At 42.8% G+C, this 16,793-nt stretch overlaps 2 protein-coding genes across 6 annotated transcripts in view; one reads left to right on the top strand and one right to left on the bottom strand.

Moving 5' to 3' along the window:
• Positions 1 to 11,181, top strand: part of CCNI (cyclin I) — a 31,155-nt gene extending 19,974 nt beyond the window's left edge. For 2 of the 5 annotated variants that reach the window (XM_080831148.1, XM_080831149.1), the window contains 5 exons: positions 44 to 172; positions 2,973 to 3,047; positions 3,205 to 3,345; positions 3,622 to 3,852; positions 9,610 to 11,181. In XM_080831148.1, coding sequence (XP_080687274.1) covers positions 44 to 172; positions 2,973 to 3,047; positions 3,205 to 3,345; positions 3,622 to 3,852; positions 9,610 to 10,059 — 1,026 coding nt within the window. In that variant the 3' untranslated portion in view covers positions 10,060 to 11,181. The remainder of the gene's footprint in view (positions 1 to 43; positions 173 to 2,972; positions 3,048 to 3,204; positions 3,346 to 3,621; positions 3,853 to 9,609) is intronic. The other 3 variants (XM_080831152.1, XM_080831150.1, XM_080831151.1) reach the window with 3 other exon arrangements.
• A 5,043-nt stretch (positions 11,182 to 16,224) lies between these two features.
• The window catches only part of SEPTIN11 (septin 11), a 123,411-nt gene continuing 122,842 nt past the window's right edge, over positions 16,225 to 16,793 (bottom strand). Inside the window, exon 10 of the mRNA XM_080831146.1 lies at positions 16,225 to 16,378. Coding sequence (XP_080687272.1) covers positions 16,375 to 16,378 — 4 coding nt within the window. The 3' untranslated portion in view covers positions 16,225 to 16,374. The remainder of the gene's footprint in view (positions 16,379 to 16,793) is intronic.

Genomic DNA, 16,793 nt, shown 5'->3' with positions numbered 1-16,793 from the left:
TTCTTTTTTATTTTTGTTTTATCTTTTAATTGTTCCCTTGTAGAATGTTTCTCCATCCCAGAGAGATGAAGTGATTCAGTGGCTGGCCAAACTCAAGTACCAATTCAACCTTTACCCAGAAACATTTGCTCTGGCTAGCAGTCTTTTGGACAGGTTTTTAGCTACTGTAAAGGTAAATATTTTAGGATACACTTAAACACAACCTCTTGTTTGAGGGTTTATGTACTAAACCAGGGACAAGTAGTAAACATTCTAGAAAGTGACAAGGAGTGAAAAACCTTCTTGGACATGATCTGTGTCCCTATAAGAAGGCATGATGTTTTCTATTATTGCTGTGAATTTTTAGAATTTGTTTTGAATCGTATTCTGTAATTTTTTTTGCTACCAGTATTCATAACATATACTTAATCTGTGAAGTTTTTGATTTCCTAATTTTTATACAAACCATATATCAGTTTAGTCATCTTTTAACACGTGGTATACTCTAGATGTTAGTTGTGAACTAGACTAGAAAAGTATAAGCCTTTTACACATTTTTTTCTGCCACTACTTAGTTATTGAATATTTACACTGTCATTTTTTTGAAATGTATAAATAATTTCCAGGGGCATACATTTGGAGTATAATAAAATGAACTGAGCATAAAATAAGTTTGGTATATTTTTGTTGAATAACAGCATACAAAAAAATATGAATAAGTTTTATATGGTTTTTGTTGGTATAGCATTGGTTATATTATGTGAAATTAGTCATAGTAGCCTCTCAGTGGATTTAAATCAGAAAATTAGCATTTTTTTAATGGCAAGGCATGAAAAAGTAGAAAAGCAATTTATTTGTTGTCATTTGTATTCCTAAGAATATGTGTGCTGGGAGAACTGGGAATTTAATCGTTATTAGGTATGAAAAATAGAAGTCAAAAAATTATGGAGTGGAAGAATTTGGATGGCCACTCAGTTATCTCTTATGTTTCACACGTGTATTCTTAAGAGACTTAAAGAACCCTGATTATAATGATGCTAATTGCCTGAAATTTATGTTCTCTGACATGGCTGAATTTATCTCACTATCAAGTCCCCCCCCCCCAGCCCCATCCTCTGACTCTAGCTGACCTCCCTTTTGCAGAGAAAGATGAGTTTATTAGGCTTAGTGTCCTTTCTTGGTTTTTATGTTCTTCACAAATTATTAATGACCTTCTTGTATTTGCTGTCATAGAAGAGATTCTTACCTTATTAAACAGTTTAAACAGATTTGGGGAAGTTTCTGGATCAGATAGAAAATTGCCAAGTATCTCATTTTTTTTCGTATTTCTTATTTAATGGGTCCTGTCATGTTATTAGCCTAAGATTCTCTTACTTAAATGGTTAATCTATATTGAAACAATACCTAAAGTGTATTCATAGTTTAAATAAAGGGACTTAAAGCGGACCATACAAGGCTGCAGCAGTGTCTAGAGCCTCAGTCCTAGCTATGCAGAGGGAAATGCTATGTAGCTCTTTAATAAAAGTTTTGCAACCTGAGCCCGGCCCCAGAGCTACTGAAGCTGAATCTCTAGTTGGTAAGATCTGAATGTCTATTCAAAGAAGCAAAAACAAACTGCACAAATGACTCTGATGTACATCCAGGAATTAGAACTACTCTTTGTTTAAAAAAAAAAAAAATCACACTTTCTATTGGGATTCTTTTTACCTTGAAACTTACTCTGGTGCCCTTGATTTGGTTGCGTTACCTACCGTGCGTGAGTTGTTAAGGGTTGGGCTCTTCTTTGTAGTGAACTCTGATAACCTCAGGCATTTGACCTGTTGTATACTTGGGGAAATCAGGGATCCTGGAACTGTTAGCTACAAATATTGCTGGTGTGGTGTCCCTTAACTTTGGAGACATAATAGACAGGACAGTATTTTTGGAAGGACTTTCTAAACCGTAATGTCTGATTACTATTAACAATTATAAAAATATTGATAGTATTGAAGCAGCTTTTATTTTTCATATAGGCAGAGGACTAGAAGGTTCCTACACAGTATGCCACTTACACTGAGGCGCAGTGGTCACTGGTGTGTTTATTAAATAAGTTAATTAATCAAGGCCGCATCAGGTCATCAGAAGGGTTCCCTGATTTCACAGGAATGTAATATTTAAGTATAAAGTAAATATCGAAACAGGTTTTCTTTGTGTTATGTAACTTACCTCTGTATCAGTCAATGTAATTGGAGTTAATTGATCTGTTTACTTAAAACTGGATTCTGATGCTGGGTTTGGCAAGCCCTTATCCTATCAGTAAGGTAGAAAGTATTCCTACCTTATCTTAGATAAGGAAAACAGGCAAATTCAAGCCCTCCTATGCATGTCAAACTCTTGAGAAAGTTAATTCCTCCTGCTGATTGCTTCTGTAGGAACGTTGGAGCCTTTCGTTCTCACCATGGAACTTGAATATATACTTGTTTTTGTGGACACTTAATTAGAAAATTTCTACAGCCCCGCTATCACCCTATAGTTTTTTTTAAAGCATCTGGAATAGATTTATAGTCTTTTTTTTTTTAAATTCTTTCTCTTTAATTCCCCTAACATCTAGTATGTTAATATTACTGTTTTGACAGTTAAAGAGAGTAAAACTAGCTTACAGAGCACACACATGTACAAATAGATCTTTAATTTTTGGAATTTTATTTATTAAATAAGTTGTCTTCTAAAATTAAGCTCTTCTCTGCTAGATGGAAATTTAACTTTGGCTAATTAGCATTGGTTGAACTTTCAACAATGTAGTATCTTAGTATTTTCGTAGAATATGATTATGGCTAGGGTTGTGAAGTTAAAAGTTAGCCCTGGTCTTAGAAAGCAATAGGTGGGAATCAGATTAATTATTCCTTGGAATTTTATCCATATTTGTCTCACATGCATAGCTAGTTTTAAAAAATAAACTCTCTAACTTTTTGAAAATCACTGAAGTTGCTTTTTTCCTTCTTTTGAAATTTTAGGCCCATCCAAAATACTTGAGTTGTATTGCAATCAGCTGTTTTTTCCTAGCTGCCAAGACTGTGGAGGAGGATGAGGTAAATATTTTCCTTTAAAATTTAGTTTTGTCTCTTTCTTGAAAATTTCTCTCCATTTATTAACTTGGCTTTCTGTTTACCAGAACACAAATTGAAAATTAGTTTATTTTTTTTTCCTCCCTCTCCACTCTGTCCCATTCCACTTTGCTTGGGACAGAGAATTCCAGTACTGAAGGTGTTGGCAAGAGACAGTTTCTGTGGATGTTCTTCATCTGAAATTCTGAGGATGGAGAGAATTATTCTGGATAAGTTGAACTGGGATCTTCACACAGCTACACCATTGGATTTTCTTCACATTGTAAATATACCTAATGTCTCCTAGTTTCCTGTTTGAATATGTAGTCTTAGTGACTTAGAAAAGTAGATTGCCCACTCATTTGTTGTGATTTTTAGAAAAAGAAAAATTAGAAATTAGGATATTATCCTATGTCAAATTTCATGAAGCTAAAATTAAAAACTTAAGAAATTTGAGTCATGCCTAAGGTTACATCAATTTCTGTACATAATTTACCTCAAACTTTGAGTAAAACTAGTATGATGTTCTTGTGATTCCCCCCCCCCCCCCCCCCCCCAGTTTCATGCCATTGCAGTGTCAACTAGGCCTCAGTTACTTTTCAGTTTGCCCAGACTGAGCCCGTCTCAACATCTGGCCGTCCTTACCAAGCAACTCCTTCACTGTATGGCCTGCAACCAACTTCTGCAATTCAAAGGATCCATGCTTGCTCTGGCCATGGTTAGTTTGGAAATGGAGAAACTTATTCCTGATTGGCTTCCTCTTACAATTGAACTGCTTCAGAAAGCACAGGTAGGTGTCAGTCAAAGTAAGTGTTCCTCTCTGGCTGGGGTATGTACGGTTACTAGATGGTTATAAAGCCTAAGAGACATGTCTGATCTCGTAATGGCAGACCACTTTGAAGAAAAGATAAGAGTAAAGTAATAGACACTTGAAACTTATGGGCTAGGTGAACTTTTTTCTCTTATAAAGGTTAGAGCCTATCTTCTTTTCAACTCTTCTAGGTTACATATAAAGTTTTTGTAAGAATCTTGAGAAATTAGGAAGATTCTCTATAATACATTGTCCTTTAGTTTTGTATGAAGAACCTTTCTACCACCATTTGTGCATTTCATCATAGTACTTCTTTCTATATTTCACTTATTTTGTAAAAGATAAATTAAAAAACATAAATGGCAAGAAGTTGCTTTTTAGGCAAGCAAGTGATTTATTGTTGGCTAGAAAGTGAAGTATTTGTACTAGACTTGGGCAAGTAGAAGGTGTCCTTTCTGTCTGGTAGTTGCTGTTACTGCCTACGATTATTCCATCACTTTTATCTGCAAATTGGCATAAAACATTAATAGGCCAGTTAAATTTTTTATTAGCTGTGCATATAAAATGTAGGAGTTTTAAGGGAGAAACTTCTCATTGAAATGGAAAGTTAGTAAAGGTGCTATATGTTAGCATCTACTTTGGATAAGCTTATTGGTTCTATTCATGTCCCCAAATAAAAATTAAAAGTTTACATCTGCTGCAGGACCATACTGTTCTGCCACCCTGAGTCCATAAAACACTTAGGAATCTACTTCGCCTTTATATGTTCCTATTTATTCTTATTTGGCAATAGTTCTGATTTATTTTATCAGATTTTATTTAGAGAAAAGACCGTTAAATTCTGAGCTTAAGTAATTACATTTTATCATAAAAACTAATTTTAGCAAAGAGCTATAGTTATTGAACTTATAAAACTTAGAATACTGTAAAAGAAAAGTAGAATAATACTTGAATTTGGTGTAAGATATCTCATAGATAATGAACCGTAAAAGTTAGCAGACATGTAAGTACCTCATACTGCCTCTCAGCTTGGAGAATTTCAGACCCTAGTCTGTGAGCAGAGAAGGATCGAGGGTCTTTTCATGAAAAGGTTGACAGATCAGAGCAATATATTAGCTGGAAGCCCATTCCTTTTCTCTGTGCTTTGTTCCACTGTTTTTAGTGGGGCTCGGCTTGCTCTGCATCCCTGGGACAGGCATAGGATGTTGGTAGTAAGACAGGCCGTTTCTCCCATACAAGAGAGATTTTCTTTTAATGGCATATTTAGATTGTTGTAATTGAAGAGTATTCCCATTGAAATAAATGCTGTAGTGAAAATAAATTCCAGGAGATATATTTAGTGAGAATTTTTAGAAATTATCATAAACCACCATGTAAGTACAACAATAGTGTACTTTCCTACCTACAGTGTTGTTATGTGAAGCTGAATATTAATCATTTACATTAAACTGTGGAAGTGGGGGAAGGGATATTCATAGAAATCGTCTACATTTCATTTTTCATCTTTTTATTGGAACAGTTGACATGTTTAAATGTTCTGACTTGGTCTCTGTGCCTATTCCCAAAGCCGGTACAGAGAAGATGTGCTGTATGAAGTGTTATTGTCACGAAGAAAGGACAGACTTTGAAGCATAAATGATAAGACTGTCGTAACTAGCATTTGTATTCTGTAGCTTTGAGAATTTGTTCTCTACTAAAAAAAAATACTGGAGAGTAGGTTTTGGTGCTGTAAGAATGTTCACTGAAATTTGTTCCCTTCTTATTGAGGGAGTATTACAGACTTAGAAGAAATCTTAGAAATCATTTCATTCAACTGCTCTTTATTTTAAACCTGTAGTTCAGGGAACTTGGGGCTTTCTCAGAGACACACAGGACGGCTCAGTAGAAAACCAGTGCTTTCCCGGACACACCTTAAAGATTTAGTTTGGTGGTTTTCAGGGTTTCTTTCAGAACAAGAAAGCTTCCCTTGACTCCGGCAAAATCTTGTACACATAGAATCCCAGAATATGGTTGGGAAAGTAATACTTTCTGACACGTGTTTGGGGCAGAGATCTGTTGGGCGCTGCCTTAGTCCACATGGCCTCTTCCCTTCTGCCAGCTGTTTGGACATAGTGTGAAAACCAGCGTTAGGTTCTCTTACGAGTCATCATGGTCCACAAACATTTATTGAAAAATCTATGATCTGGGCACTGGGGATACTGTGATTGTAAAAAATGAAAAATCTCTGGCCCATGTGGTATTCAAATTATAATGGAGAAGATAGTTAAAAACAAGATTGCAAACTTGGAGACTTGGTCTTAACAGTTCTTTAGAACCAACTGGGACTGATAGCAGCGTATGTGGCCCAAACCTGATGGGTCCTGACTCTTCAAGGCCCAGGGCTGTGTTTGCTAAGTTACCTGCGTTTGGGTCGGAGGACCGGGTCTCCTGTCTTTGTCATTAGAAGTGTGGTGAGGCTGTACAGTATCAGATCTTCCCCCTGGATTCTCGGTTCTAGTACAGGAAATTTTTGCAGGGTTGTGGTGAGAGGATGCCGGAATTACTTCTGACCTGTTTCCCCGCGCCCGTGACGGGCACCCCGTGCTGCGAGGGGGCGGGATACGGGGAGCCGTGTGGTTGGAAGGACGAGCCTCCCTCCCGGCTGGCCGCCCGGCCGCCCTGCCCCGCTCGGCTCCCGCGCTCCCCGGACGGCTGCGCTCGGTCCCGGCCTCCTCTTCCCTGGCCCGCCCTCGGCAGCTGCGGCTGTGCGCGCTGTCCTCACGCTCCCCTTCCCGGCTGGTCGTCCGGGTCTCGGTCCGGGCGGGTCTCGGCCGGGGCGTGGGTCAGAGCCGCAGCAGGCCTTCCCCGCCAGGGCTCCCGGGTCTGGAGGGCGCCGAAGGTCAGGCGGCTGCGCCGGTGTTCTCGGTGCTTCGCGCTGTCTCACCTGGGGCCACCGGACCCTGGCGCCGATGTCCCGCTCTCCTGCGCCCGCTTCCGTGCGTCCCCGGCCGGCCTGTCCGCCCCGCCGGCCTGCCGAGCCCCGTGACCGCGGCGGTGGGTTTTCTAGCCTGGCTTCCTTAAAAATGGTCACCGTTACTCGGAATTGGGGACGTCGTCTTGAAAAATATCAGTAACTGTCCTCTGGACATCCTGCCGTGAGACTGGATCTTCGGTAGCACTTTGAGCCGAGGACGCCGGTCTCGGGTCTGAGGCGGCGGCGGCCGCGGTGCCGGTGCGCGCTTCCTCCGGCGGATCCTGACGGGCCTCGCTCGGCCTGTTTGCTTAGAACGGACTCAGGTGGTCGGGGAGGGGCGCGTCTTCGGGTGAGTCATTCTGAACACGGGGTTTAGGTGGCTGGAGTTGGAGCTCAGAGCCAGGGCGGCCGGACCGGGGTCTGTCTGTCCGGCTGCGACCTTCCCCGGAGCCGCGCCGCCGAGCACGGCTGGGAACCCGCCTTCTCTTCCGTAGGTGTCCTTCGTATTTTCTTCTCTCTCGCTGGATTCCAAGTGTCTAACACACGTGACGTGGCAGATGTTTACGTTACTGGTTGTTCGTAAACTCTCGGGGAGTTGAGAATGAGATTCAGGTCTCCGACCGCGGGAGTCGGCGTCCCCAAGCCCGGGGCTGCTCGGGCCGCTGGGTACGTCGCTGTCGTTGGCACAGGGAGTTGCAGGGGCGTCGTCTTCCCTTTACTGGAAACGCGCGGCTTTTTCAAACCAGGACCCTCTGTGTGAACTCTTGCAGGATTCCACTGTGGTATTATGCCCCGCGACCAAGGCATTGGAATACTTGTGATCCTTTTACTTTTCTAGGCCCCTAGTATTAGTCATTTGCTAAGGAATAGTTTGTTAAAGTAGGTACTTGGCAGAATTTTTATACTCTAGCCTTTTCTTCACTTCCCAATTTCTTTGTTTCTCTGATCTCCCTTTTGTGTAGGCTTCTTGAAGTATTGGCAAGGGTACCGAGCTCCTTAAAGAACTTTAAAGCCCCGTCCCTCTTCTGTGTTTTTTGTTCCCCTGTTTTCAGCAAGGCTCAGCTTGTTCTACAACCCTGGGACGCGATAAGCCCTCGCCTACAGTCGTAAGCTTAATAGTTGGGGACCATCTTTAAGTATTATAAATCCTTTTAAGGGAAGAAAAGAAATTCCAAGACTAGCTAGTAGTGTTTTACCCTTTGGGTGTTATCTAGTGTCTTTCAAACAAGGAAAAAAAACTAGTGAACCAAATGGTAGAAATTAAAAATGGGTCATTTTCGTATATTGTTTCTGACAATTTTAGGCATTTTAACATTTGTACTGTGACAATAATACCTGCCTTCTATTCTTCTTTCCACTGATACTTTCCTGGGTAACAAGTAATGAATATTTTTAGAGATAAAAAATAGAATCATGATCAAATGTGTTCGTTGTTTTTGCAAATCATGCCTATTTTCCCTGTGGTATTGCAGATAGTAATGCTGTGTACTGTAGGTTGTATAGGTATGAATAAGATATAGTTAAGAAATGTCCAAAAATACTTATAAAATACACAAGACCGGAAAGTGATGTCTACGTAGGTTTTCTGGAGATGGAGGCATTTAGCTAGACCTGGAAGGGAATAGGTAATACAGTTTCAGCAGGTAGACACAGACAGGCCTGTTTGGCAGAAGGGAGAGCACAATTTGGGATATGTCAGGAAATAAGGCTGAAAAAGGTTGGGGTCAGACTGGAGAGCCTTATACCAAGCTAAAGAGGTTAGCTTATTTCTGGTAGGCATTGGGGTGCCGCTAAAATATTTGGATGGGGAGAAATGTGTGTTGCTAGAGGAAGATGATCTAACTGGAGCTATAATTATAGGGAAAGTAGAACAGAGACTATTTGTACTCTTTAAAACAGGTAAGATTTTAAAGCCATGTGTAGTTACTGTGTTAGGAAAGAAACTTAGGAAATAAAGATGAATACAATACAGTACTTGTCTTTTGGTGGCTTATCGTCTATAAAGGAAAAGCTCAGCGGTTAAGTAGATTATTTTAATACGATGTGGAATATGATGACAGGTTGAAATAGAAACAGACGGCCCTGGAATTTGAGGGGGGCCAGGAGGGGTCGAGCATGGCTTCCGACAGGTACCTGAACTGTCCTGAGGGTAAGAAGGAAGTAGCGAAGCCTCCAAATGAAACAAAAACATGTCTTGTTAATGTTGTCAAGCCTGCTAATTTCTACAAAAACGTAATTGTTTAAAAAGTTAAGAAGAACTTCTTAAAAGTTCTCATTTGCTGTTTTAAAAACAAAACACTTAAATTGTTTTAAATTCTTAGCCAGATGATGTTCCCCATCCCTTATTTGAATTTTTTCATGCCTCTGGTTTTTTCCCTAAGTTCTTGATGAATTTTGTGTTTATCTGTTTGTCTTCATGGAGAGATGAGAAGAGGCAGAGGGTGAGGTGAAGGGTCTTCTCCACAGAGGGAATTTGAACAAAAGTCGATGTTGGCTATGTACGGTGAACAAAAGAGAACCGTTTCTGTTTTCATGAAGATGTTCATATAATTGCAAATACAGAATTTAAGTTCTGAAGCCTGACAGTAGAAGTACAGATTTGGACACATTTCCTAAGATCAGGGGCAGGCTGGAGGGATGGCGGAGTTTCACATAGGTGTGGGGAGAGGAAAGAAAGCTGGGGAGCACGGAGGGCACAGGGAGGGAAGGTAGCCAGTGAAGTGACAGAGTAGTCTGTATTCAGTCAATGACCGACTCTGTGGTGTCTTTTCCTCCTGGCCCAGATGGAGAGCTCCCAGCTGATCCACTGTCGGGAGCTCGTGGCACGTCACCTTTCTTCTCTGCAGTCTTCCCTGCCTCTCAATTCCGTGTATGTCTACCGGCCCCTCAAGCACACCCTGGTGACCTGTGACAAAGGAGTGTTCACATTACAGCCCTCCTCTGTCCCAGGCCCAGATTTAGGTTTCTCCAAGGACAACAGCAAACCGGAAGTGCCGGTCAGAGGCGCAGCAGCCTTCTACCATCATCGCTCAGCGGCCGGGGGGTGCAAGCAGACGTCTGCCAAGCGCAAAGTGGAGGAAATGGAAGTGGATGACTTCTACGACGGCATCAAGCGGCTCTACAATGAAGACAGTGCGCCAGAGAACGTGGGCTCTGTCTGCGGCACTGATTTATCGAGGCAGGAGGGACACGCTTCCCCTTGTCCACCTCTGCGGCCAGTTTCTGTCATGTAACTTCGAGTGCGAACAAGGTAGACGACTCTGGGAACGGGAACGTGGCAAACCGGGAAAGGCTGTACGAAGGTGTGTGTAGCTTAGCAGGCCAGTGGAAGTGAGCCAGAAAAAAACCCCCCGTTTACTTGGGTGGCAAATTAGAATCAACGTCATTTAAGCATTTAAAGACCAAAAAAAAGTGTAAAATTCAAAAGATCCAAATTTTTTTTCAAGTAAAAAAAAATTTTGGAGTGTTTTGTCAGTTCCATCCTTTTCTCTGCTAAAAGTAATAGCGATTCACCCATCTCAAAAGTGCTATTCAGGGTTTTCTTTAAAGTTCTAAAACTCACAGCTGGCACACCCTGTCTCCAGCATCCTGATTTAATTTTTCTCATTTTTGCTTGCTTCTTTATTGAATACTTAATGAACTTTATGCATGTTGATCTGTAGCCTGACTTCCACTGATTAGGAAACCCTCAAAATCATTTTTTAGCAATTTAGTGAATAAATTATTTCATTGTGACAGCCATGTTTAATCCATGATTCAGATTCATCCAGCAAGGGTACTGCAGAATTGCCCCGTATGAATGAGAGGTGGTAAAGAAAAAGGACTGGTATTACCATGTTGATTTTGTGTTTGTCTCATTTCAATTCCTGGAGTTTGGAAACAAAATTATCGTTTTCATTTTTTGTTTATCTCAAATTGGAGCTTAAAAGTGGCATGTAATTAGGACACTCATAGATTTGTTGAAAGCATTTTTGACATTTGTATAAAAGAATTTGTGATAAAGTGAATTATCCAGGTGCTCACCAAAGAAACATGTAACAACGAAGGTTTTGGTTTTTTGTAACTGATCCGTTTTCACTCATTTGTAATCCGTAGGAGAGACTGTCTGGATACCGGAGCAGCTCCGGGGTTGGGGGGGTTGGGGTCTGTAACACAGAACGACTGGATTCAGTGCCCTACATTTCTGTTCAGCTGTTTGTATTTTCCTGATCAGAGTTTTCGCCCTGCCTGTCTCTCTCTCAGTGACTTCTGGACCCTGAGCTCCCTGTGCAGGCTGAGGAAGGCATTGCAGTCAGAACCATGTACTGATGATAAAAGCCTCTGGTAGCAATAAAAGTTGTCCTGAAACCTCTGTATCTTTAACTTTTTTCTGCTTGCAAAGTGGTACTAGTACCTGCTAGACGCTGCTAGTTCTACTACAGAAATGATACAAATCCCAAATATATGCTTGCTGAAAATCAAACATGAAAAGGGGATTTAAGTGTGACTGAGGGATGTAGGTTTTGACCGAAGAATTTTTCTTTTGTGTCCTGTTCTCACCTTCCACATAGTCCGTTTTCATCTGATGGAACAGTTGGCGAGAGCGGGCCAGTCTGGGCGTCACCTCACAGGCTGTCCCAAGACTCGGAAACTTGAGCTTTACCGGTAATTGCCTGGTGGCTCCTGACGCTCTGAAGGCCTGTCATTCCGTGAAGCCTCCACAGAGGCAAGGAGTGAACTTGATCAGGCATAAATTATTCTCTCACCTTCCATTTAACAGAAAAAGTGCAGCCTCTGACTCTGGAAGGTCAGACTGTAGTGAAGCAGTAAGTCTTCATTCAGTTTACAAGACTGGTGTAAAGGTCCTGGTGGAGAACGGGGTATCTTTCCTACAGGTGATTTATTGGTGGGAGGGGCGGGGGGAGGACTGAGAGGGGAGGCGCTCCCACATCCCAGCAAAAAGTAAAACCGTTTGTTGGAAATGTTCCTGGCACAGCCTTTGGCCTGAAGTTAGCTAGAGCTTCGCTCTCCACTCCACCCAGCTGCTGAGACTCAACCCGGTAACCTTCACTGTGGAGGGAGTGAAGACATTGGCGTCTACACCCTAAGTAGCAGCGTTTCTTCTCTCCTGTGTTAGAAACGACGTGTGTGCGTCCTCCGTACTCGACATACCTGGGTTTTCGAGCTCAATTTACTTGTTCTGGAGTCAGTCGTGTTTGAGCGAAGCTGCCCAGGGCAGCCCAGTGCCTTTCACTTGAGCCTGTGCATAAGCTGCTGACTCTTGGGAACATGGTGACGAGCTCATCTTCATCTGCGGGGTAGTTCGTACATTTTTCAGCTGGAAAGGGAAGATCCTGTGTCCCCTGTTCTCACAACCATCCTGAAAGATGGTATCCCTGGTCCGCGTTAGCAAGTTGAGGGTTAGAGGTCCAATGCCACACAGCCAAGAATTGTTAACAAGGCTCCATTTCTAACTTCAATTTACCCTTTATATTTGCTATCATGAAGTTTTCTAAATTGTCACTTCTGAAACCTGCAGAATTCTGGAACTTAGCCTTTAAACTGTTGATAAGAGAAGGTCTCCCATCTATGCCCAGTATTAATGCTTTGAGCTTTGAGCTTTGGCCACTAGATGGTGCTTCTCGGAAAATAAAGCATCTTTTTTAAGTTTCTGGGGAAAACTGAGTTCCTTAGGCTTACTGTGTGAAAACGAGCAGTTGAACAGTTGTCTCTTGTTGCCAAACATTAACATCATTTGCAGTTACAAATTCACGTCATTTAAGGCACGGGGGACTGTGTATCTGGGACTCAGGGAAAATGAGCAAGAAGACTTGCCATGGTCTGGGGCAGATTGTGTCCAGACAGTTCTCTTATGAAGAACAAAAACAACCAGTTTTGCAAAACTAATTTTTCTGAGTTGTCGAGCCCTGCGTAATAACCTAGAAATGCAACTGAGAAGATTTTTGTCCCCGTTCCCAAACCTTGCTGCTTTCAGTTTGAGTTGGATTTGACCAAATTCATTAACACATAAAAGATAAAGTACAGGCTTAGACAGCATAGGTTTTATCAAGGAACTAAAAGCTTTCACTCACCATAATGAGTTTAGTGATTTTTATGATGTACTGTTATGCCACAGACCTATGGGTACTCCCTCGTGCCATCTCTGGGTTGAAAAGGCGTAATAAGAGGTAACCAAGAATGTCTTACCAGAGAAATTTGGAGAAAGCTCACAACTTGTTTTTTAGTTCCCAGGAACTTCTGAGTGTTAAGGGTAAAATGTAAAAACCTCCTCCTTTCTCTTGACTATACAGTACAATCTTCCTAGCGTGTCAAATGGCAGAATTGTTGATGTGTGTTACACAACAGTAGGGTAGTAGAAAAGTAGAGGCCCGGTGAACCGGTTTCTCATTTCCTAGAAACTGCTGCTTTTGTTAGGCGAGAGGAGACTCTAGAATGAAGGGCAACCGTAAGCAACCACGGAAAAGGACTTTGGGCGAGGTGGGAGAGGGCGTCTGCTTTTCAGAATGCGATCTGTCTTTAGCGATTTAGCCCAGAAAGGGCTTACCTTTCCTTTCGCTCCCCAGATCTGCTCTGTTCATGAGGAATAGAGACAAGTGCGATTCATGGTGTGTGGCTACATCCCCAGCATCCAGTGTAGGCCTGGGACTGCACAGGGAACGAAGTCTTTGGAAAGGGAGAGTGGAAGGGGGTGGGGAAGGTGCATGGATGGACGGAAATAAGGGGCAGGAGAGCTGGCACGGCACCTTCAGTTCTGGAAACACTGCACGGAGAATGCTCCGTCGAGCCGAAGTCTAGCATGTTACTCTGCACTCCCTTCCCCATACACTCGTGTGTGTGTGTGTGTGTGTGTGATCTGTGCCTCACAGTGTTCCACTGACCCCGAAAGATCTCATTTGTGTACAGCTACTTACCAACATAGGACGGCTGGGAAGGGAGGCAAATGGATACATAGGCTCCCAGTTAGTCTTTTCAAATTAACACATTAAATCGCTTCACCAGCCAGCCAGGGGAGTTTCAGCTACTTGCTAGAAACTGGTCCGAAAGCCTCAAGCACAGGGTCTTCAAGCGAGCCACACTGACATCCCTGCCAGTCTCCAGGGCGGGAAGAGGACGGACCTCTGCAAAGCGGACGGTTCTGGGTAGAAGCATCACTTAAATACAGTGAGAATTATGTACTGACTTTCTCAGATTCCAGAACTGTTTACTTACAAGCTGGGCCAATAAGCAAAAACCATCATTAACTAAGAGGCAAGTTTCATGTTCTACATACAGTCGATTGGGGGTTGGGGGGAGTTTGGCCCAGCGTATTGGGAAGATGGCCTCATTGTTTTCTGCCCACCAGCTCAGCAAATACGGACTCAGAAGATCTTCATACACGTGCTGTGCCAACCTCAAGTAGGCGGTGTAGACTACACCTGTCACAAGCAATAAGGCGGTCTATATCTGAAAATCAGGTAACACCTATTAAAAGACTGAATGCAAACTAAAAAGCCCATTACCCATGGAAACCGGGTCAGATGACTCAGTTCTTCCTTTGCTCTTCTACAATCCAGCTTGGGATAAGCAGATCATTATTAGTGACGATGATCAGCCTTGGGATGGCTTCACAGCTCTTAACTGGGGAGCCAGGAGGAGTACTTGAGAACTTGGCAGTTTTATCAACACTTGAGAAAAGGAACTCTCCAAAGTAAAATGCCCAATCAACAGGGAGGACAGTGCACTTGACCAGTGGTGTCCGTGGTCAGCCTTCCCCGGGATGCTGAACAGAGGCCAACGTGCTTACAGTAACCTGTTCCCCATAGTGCCTCTAACCCGTCCAAAATGGGAGAATAAAAAGGAACAGCACCAACAGGCTACACATTTCTCTACTTAAAACACCTGATTTGATTTTTAAATACTGCTCAAAAGATGTCTTTACAACCTGATGCAGAATTTGTTTTTAAACGAGTGATGGGGTTAAGTTCCTATTAAAATACTAACAACCCGGGGTGCCTGGGTGCCTCAGTGGGTTAAGCCTCTGCCTTCAGCGCAGGTCGTGATCTCAGGGTCCCGGGATCGAGCCCCCGCGTCGGGCTCTCTGCTCAGCAGGGAGCCTGCTTCCCCCTCTCTCTCTGCCTGCCTCCCTGCCTACTTGTGATCTCTGTCTGTCAAATAAATAAAATCTTTAAAAAATAATAAAAAATAAAAATACTAGCAATCCAATTATTGTACTTAATGCTTACAGTGTTTTCACACAAAAGGTTTTTGTGTTTGCCTTAAAAGGCAGATGTCGTGCTCTGGCATCAGTTAAAGAGTTGGTACCCACCCATCCACCGCAAAGCCACTGGTGACATGACCAGCAGATTTATACCTTTATCGATTATAATGTAACATGGCGGGGGTGGCTCTGGACGCTTCTATTTTGAGCATTTAATGGCTCAGATGAACCTGACTTTATTACATTTAATTAGTTTCTTTCTAAGAAAGCCTCTTGCCAGCATGCGCATCCACTTGCCCTAGATGACCTCTGTCCAAGAAGCAAGGGACTCAGGAGGGGGGAACCGTTGCTCTCTGGCCCCGCCCCAGCTGCCAACAGAAGCCTGCGCTACCAGTCTCGAGCGGAGCGGAACACTCCTGGGGGTCTCTACCAGACACGACCTTCCTAATCTGGGGCTGCAAAATGATGGAAATAAGCGAAGACTATCGACGAGTAATGAAATCATAAAGTAACTTAAAATGCACGTTCATGCTCTAAAATAGAGCTGAATTTGAAAGCTGTCCCTTGATGAAAACTGCCCCTTAGAGGTCACTGCTAACAAAGTGACGATGGCTCTTCATCTCTCCGGCCCCTCACAAAAGCATCAGCGTTAGGAATCACAGCCTCAGCTGCCAGAGTGTGTGTCCCTACGCGGGGTGTCATTTAAGTGAATCCCAGTGAATTTTTATTATTTTTTTTCCCACAGACATGGTAGAGAAAGCCACCCGGGGAACTGAGAAGACGGGGGGTCAGAACCACCGTAACGATGCTATAGTCTGGGAGGGGCTGTATACGTCCCTGGGGTTTGTTCCTACGGCCCAGCATACAAACAGTCTGGAAACAAGGGCAAGCACAGCTTCACAATAAATAAAAAGGCAGGGATGGGCCAGAAAGTTATTTTAAGGTGCCTTTAAGTATAAATTGAGCCCTAGAGGCAGAAAAGTCCTTGACCCAACACTGACACATTTTAAACACGATTGAGACTTGTAGGTCAAAACCCCAGTGACACCAGAGGGGTTTTGTGGTTGTATCTGAGATCAGCAGAGATTCTTAAACAGAATTCTGTGACTTAAACTTCACTTGGATTTCCCCCTGAACTTAAAACTGGCGTAATTTTGATACCAAACTCAGTTTGAATAACCAATACATAAAACACAACTGGCTAACTGGAAAAATTTTTTTTCAAAACAATCCCAAACCGAAAACAACTTATATAAGGGATGCAGGTCACAGAAAAAGAGTGAAATCAAACAACAGTGGTTCCTGAATTTAAAGGAAGGATGCCCACTTCTCTCTCTCAAGAGGCAGATGGTCAGCTGAAAAATAAAAACAGTGCATCAATAGAACACTCCAAATAAAAAAAACTGTAGCCATCTCTGTTCATGCAATATCAAAAGTTGAAAAAAAAAAATCCCAAACTCCAAAACAACCCATAAAAACCAACAAAAGGAAGGAGGATGTTGCCCAGCTCTTATGGCCTGATTGATGGCTGAGGGTCCCGATGGGGCTGTTCAGGTCGCTCACGGGACAGAGAGGTCTGGAGTTAACATGAGATCGAGTTTGTGGGCCCTGGAGGTGCTGACCAGCCCAGGGAAGGGTACGTGCCGTCTTCAGTCCGTGAGTTCTCAGATCGGCAGCTTCAAGAACATGACAGCTACGCGACAGGATCCCAACACACGGCTACCTTGGGTCTTGGCCCAAGTTCTCTTTAGCACTCAATTTCCTCGTGAG

The sequence above is a fragment of the Martes martes genome (assembly GCF_963455335.1).
Source record: "Martes martes genome assembly, chromosome: 2".
Classification (NCBI taxonomy): Eukaryota; Metazoa; Chordata; class Mammalia; order Carnivora; family Mustelidae; genus Martes; species Martes martes.
This window is presented reverse-complemented; position numbering and strand designations above follow the sequence as displayed.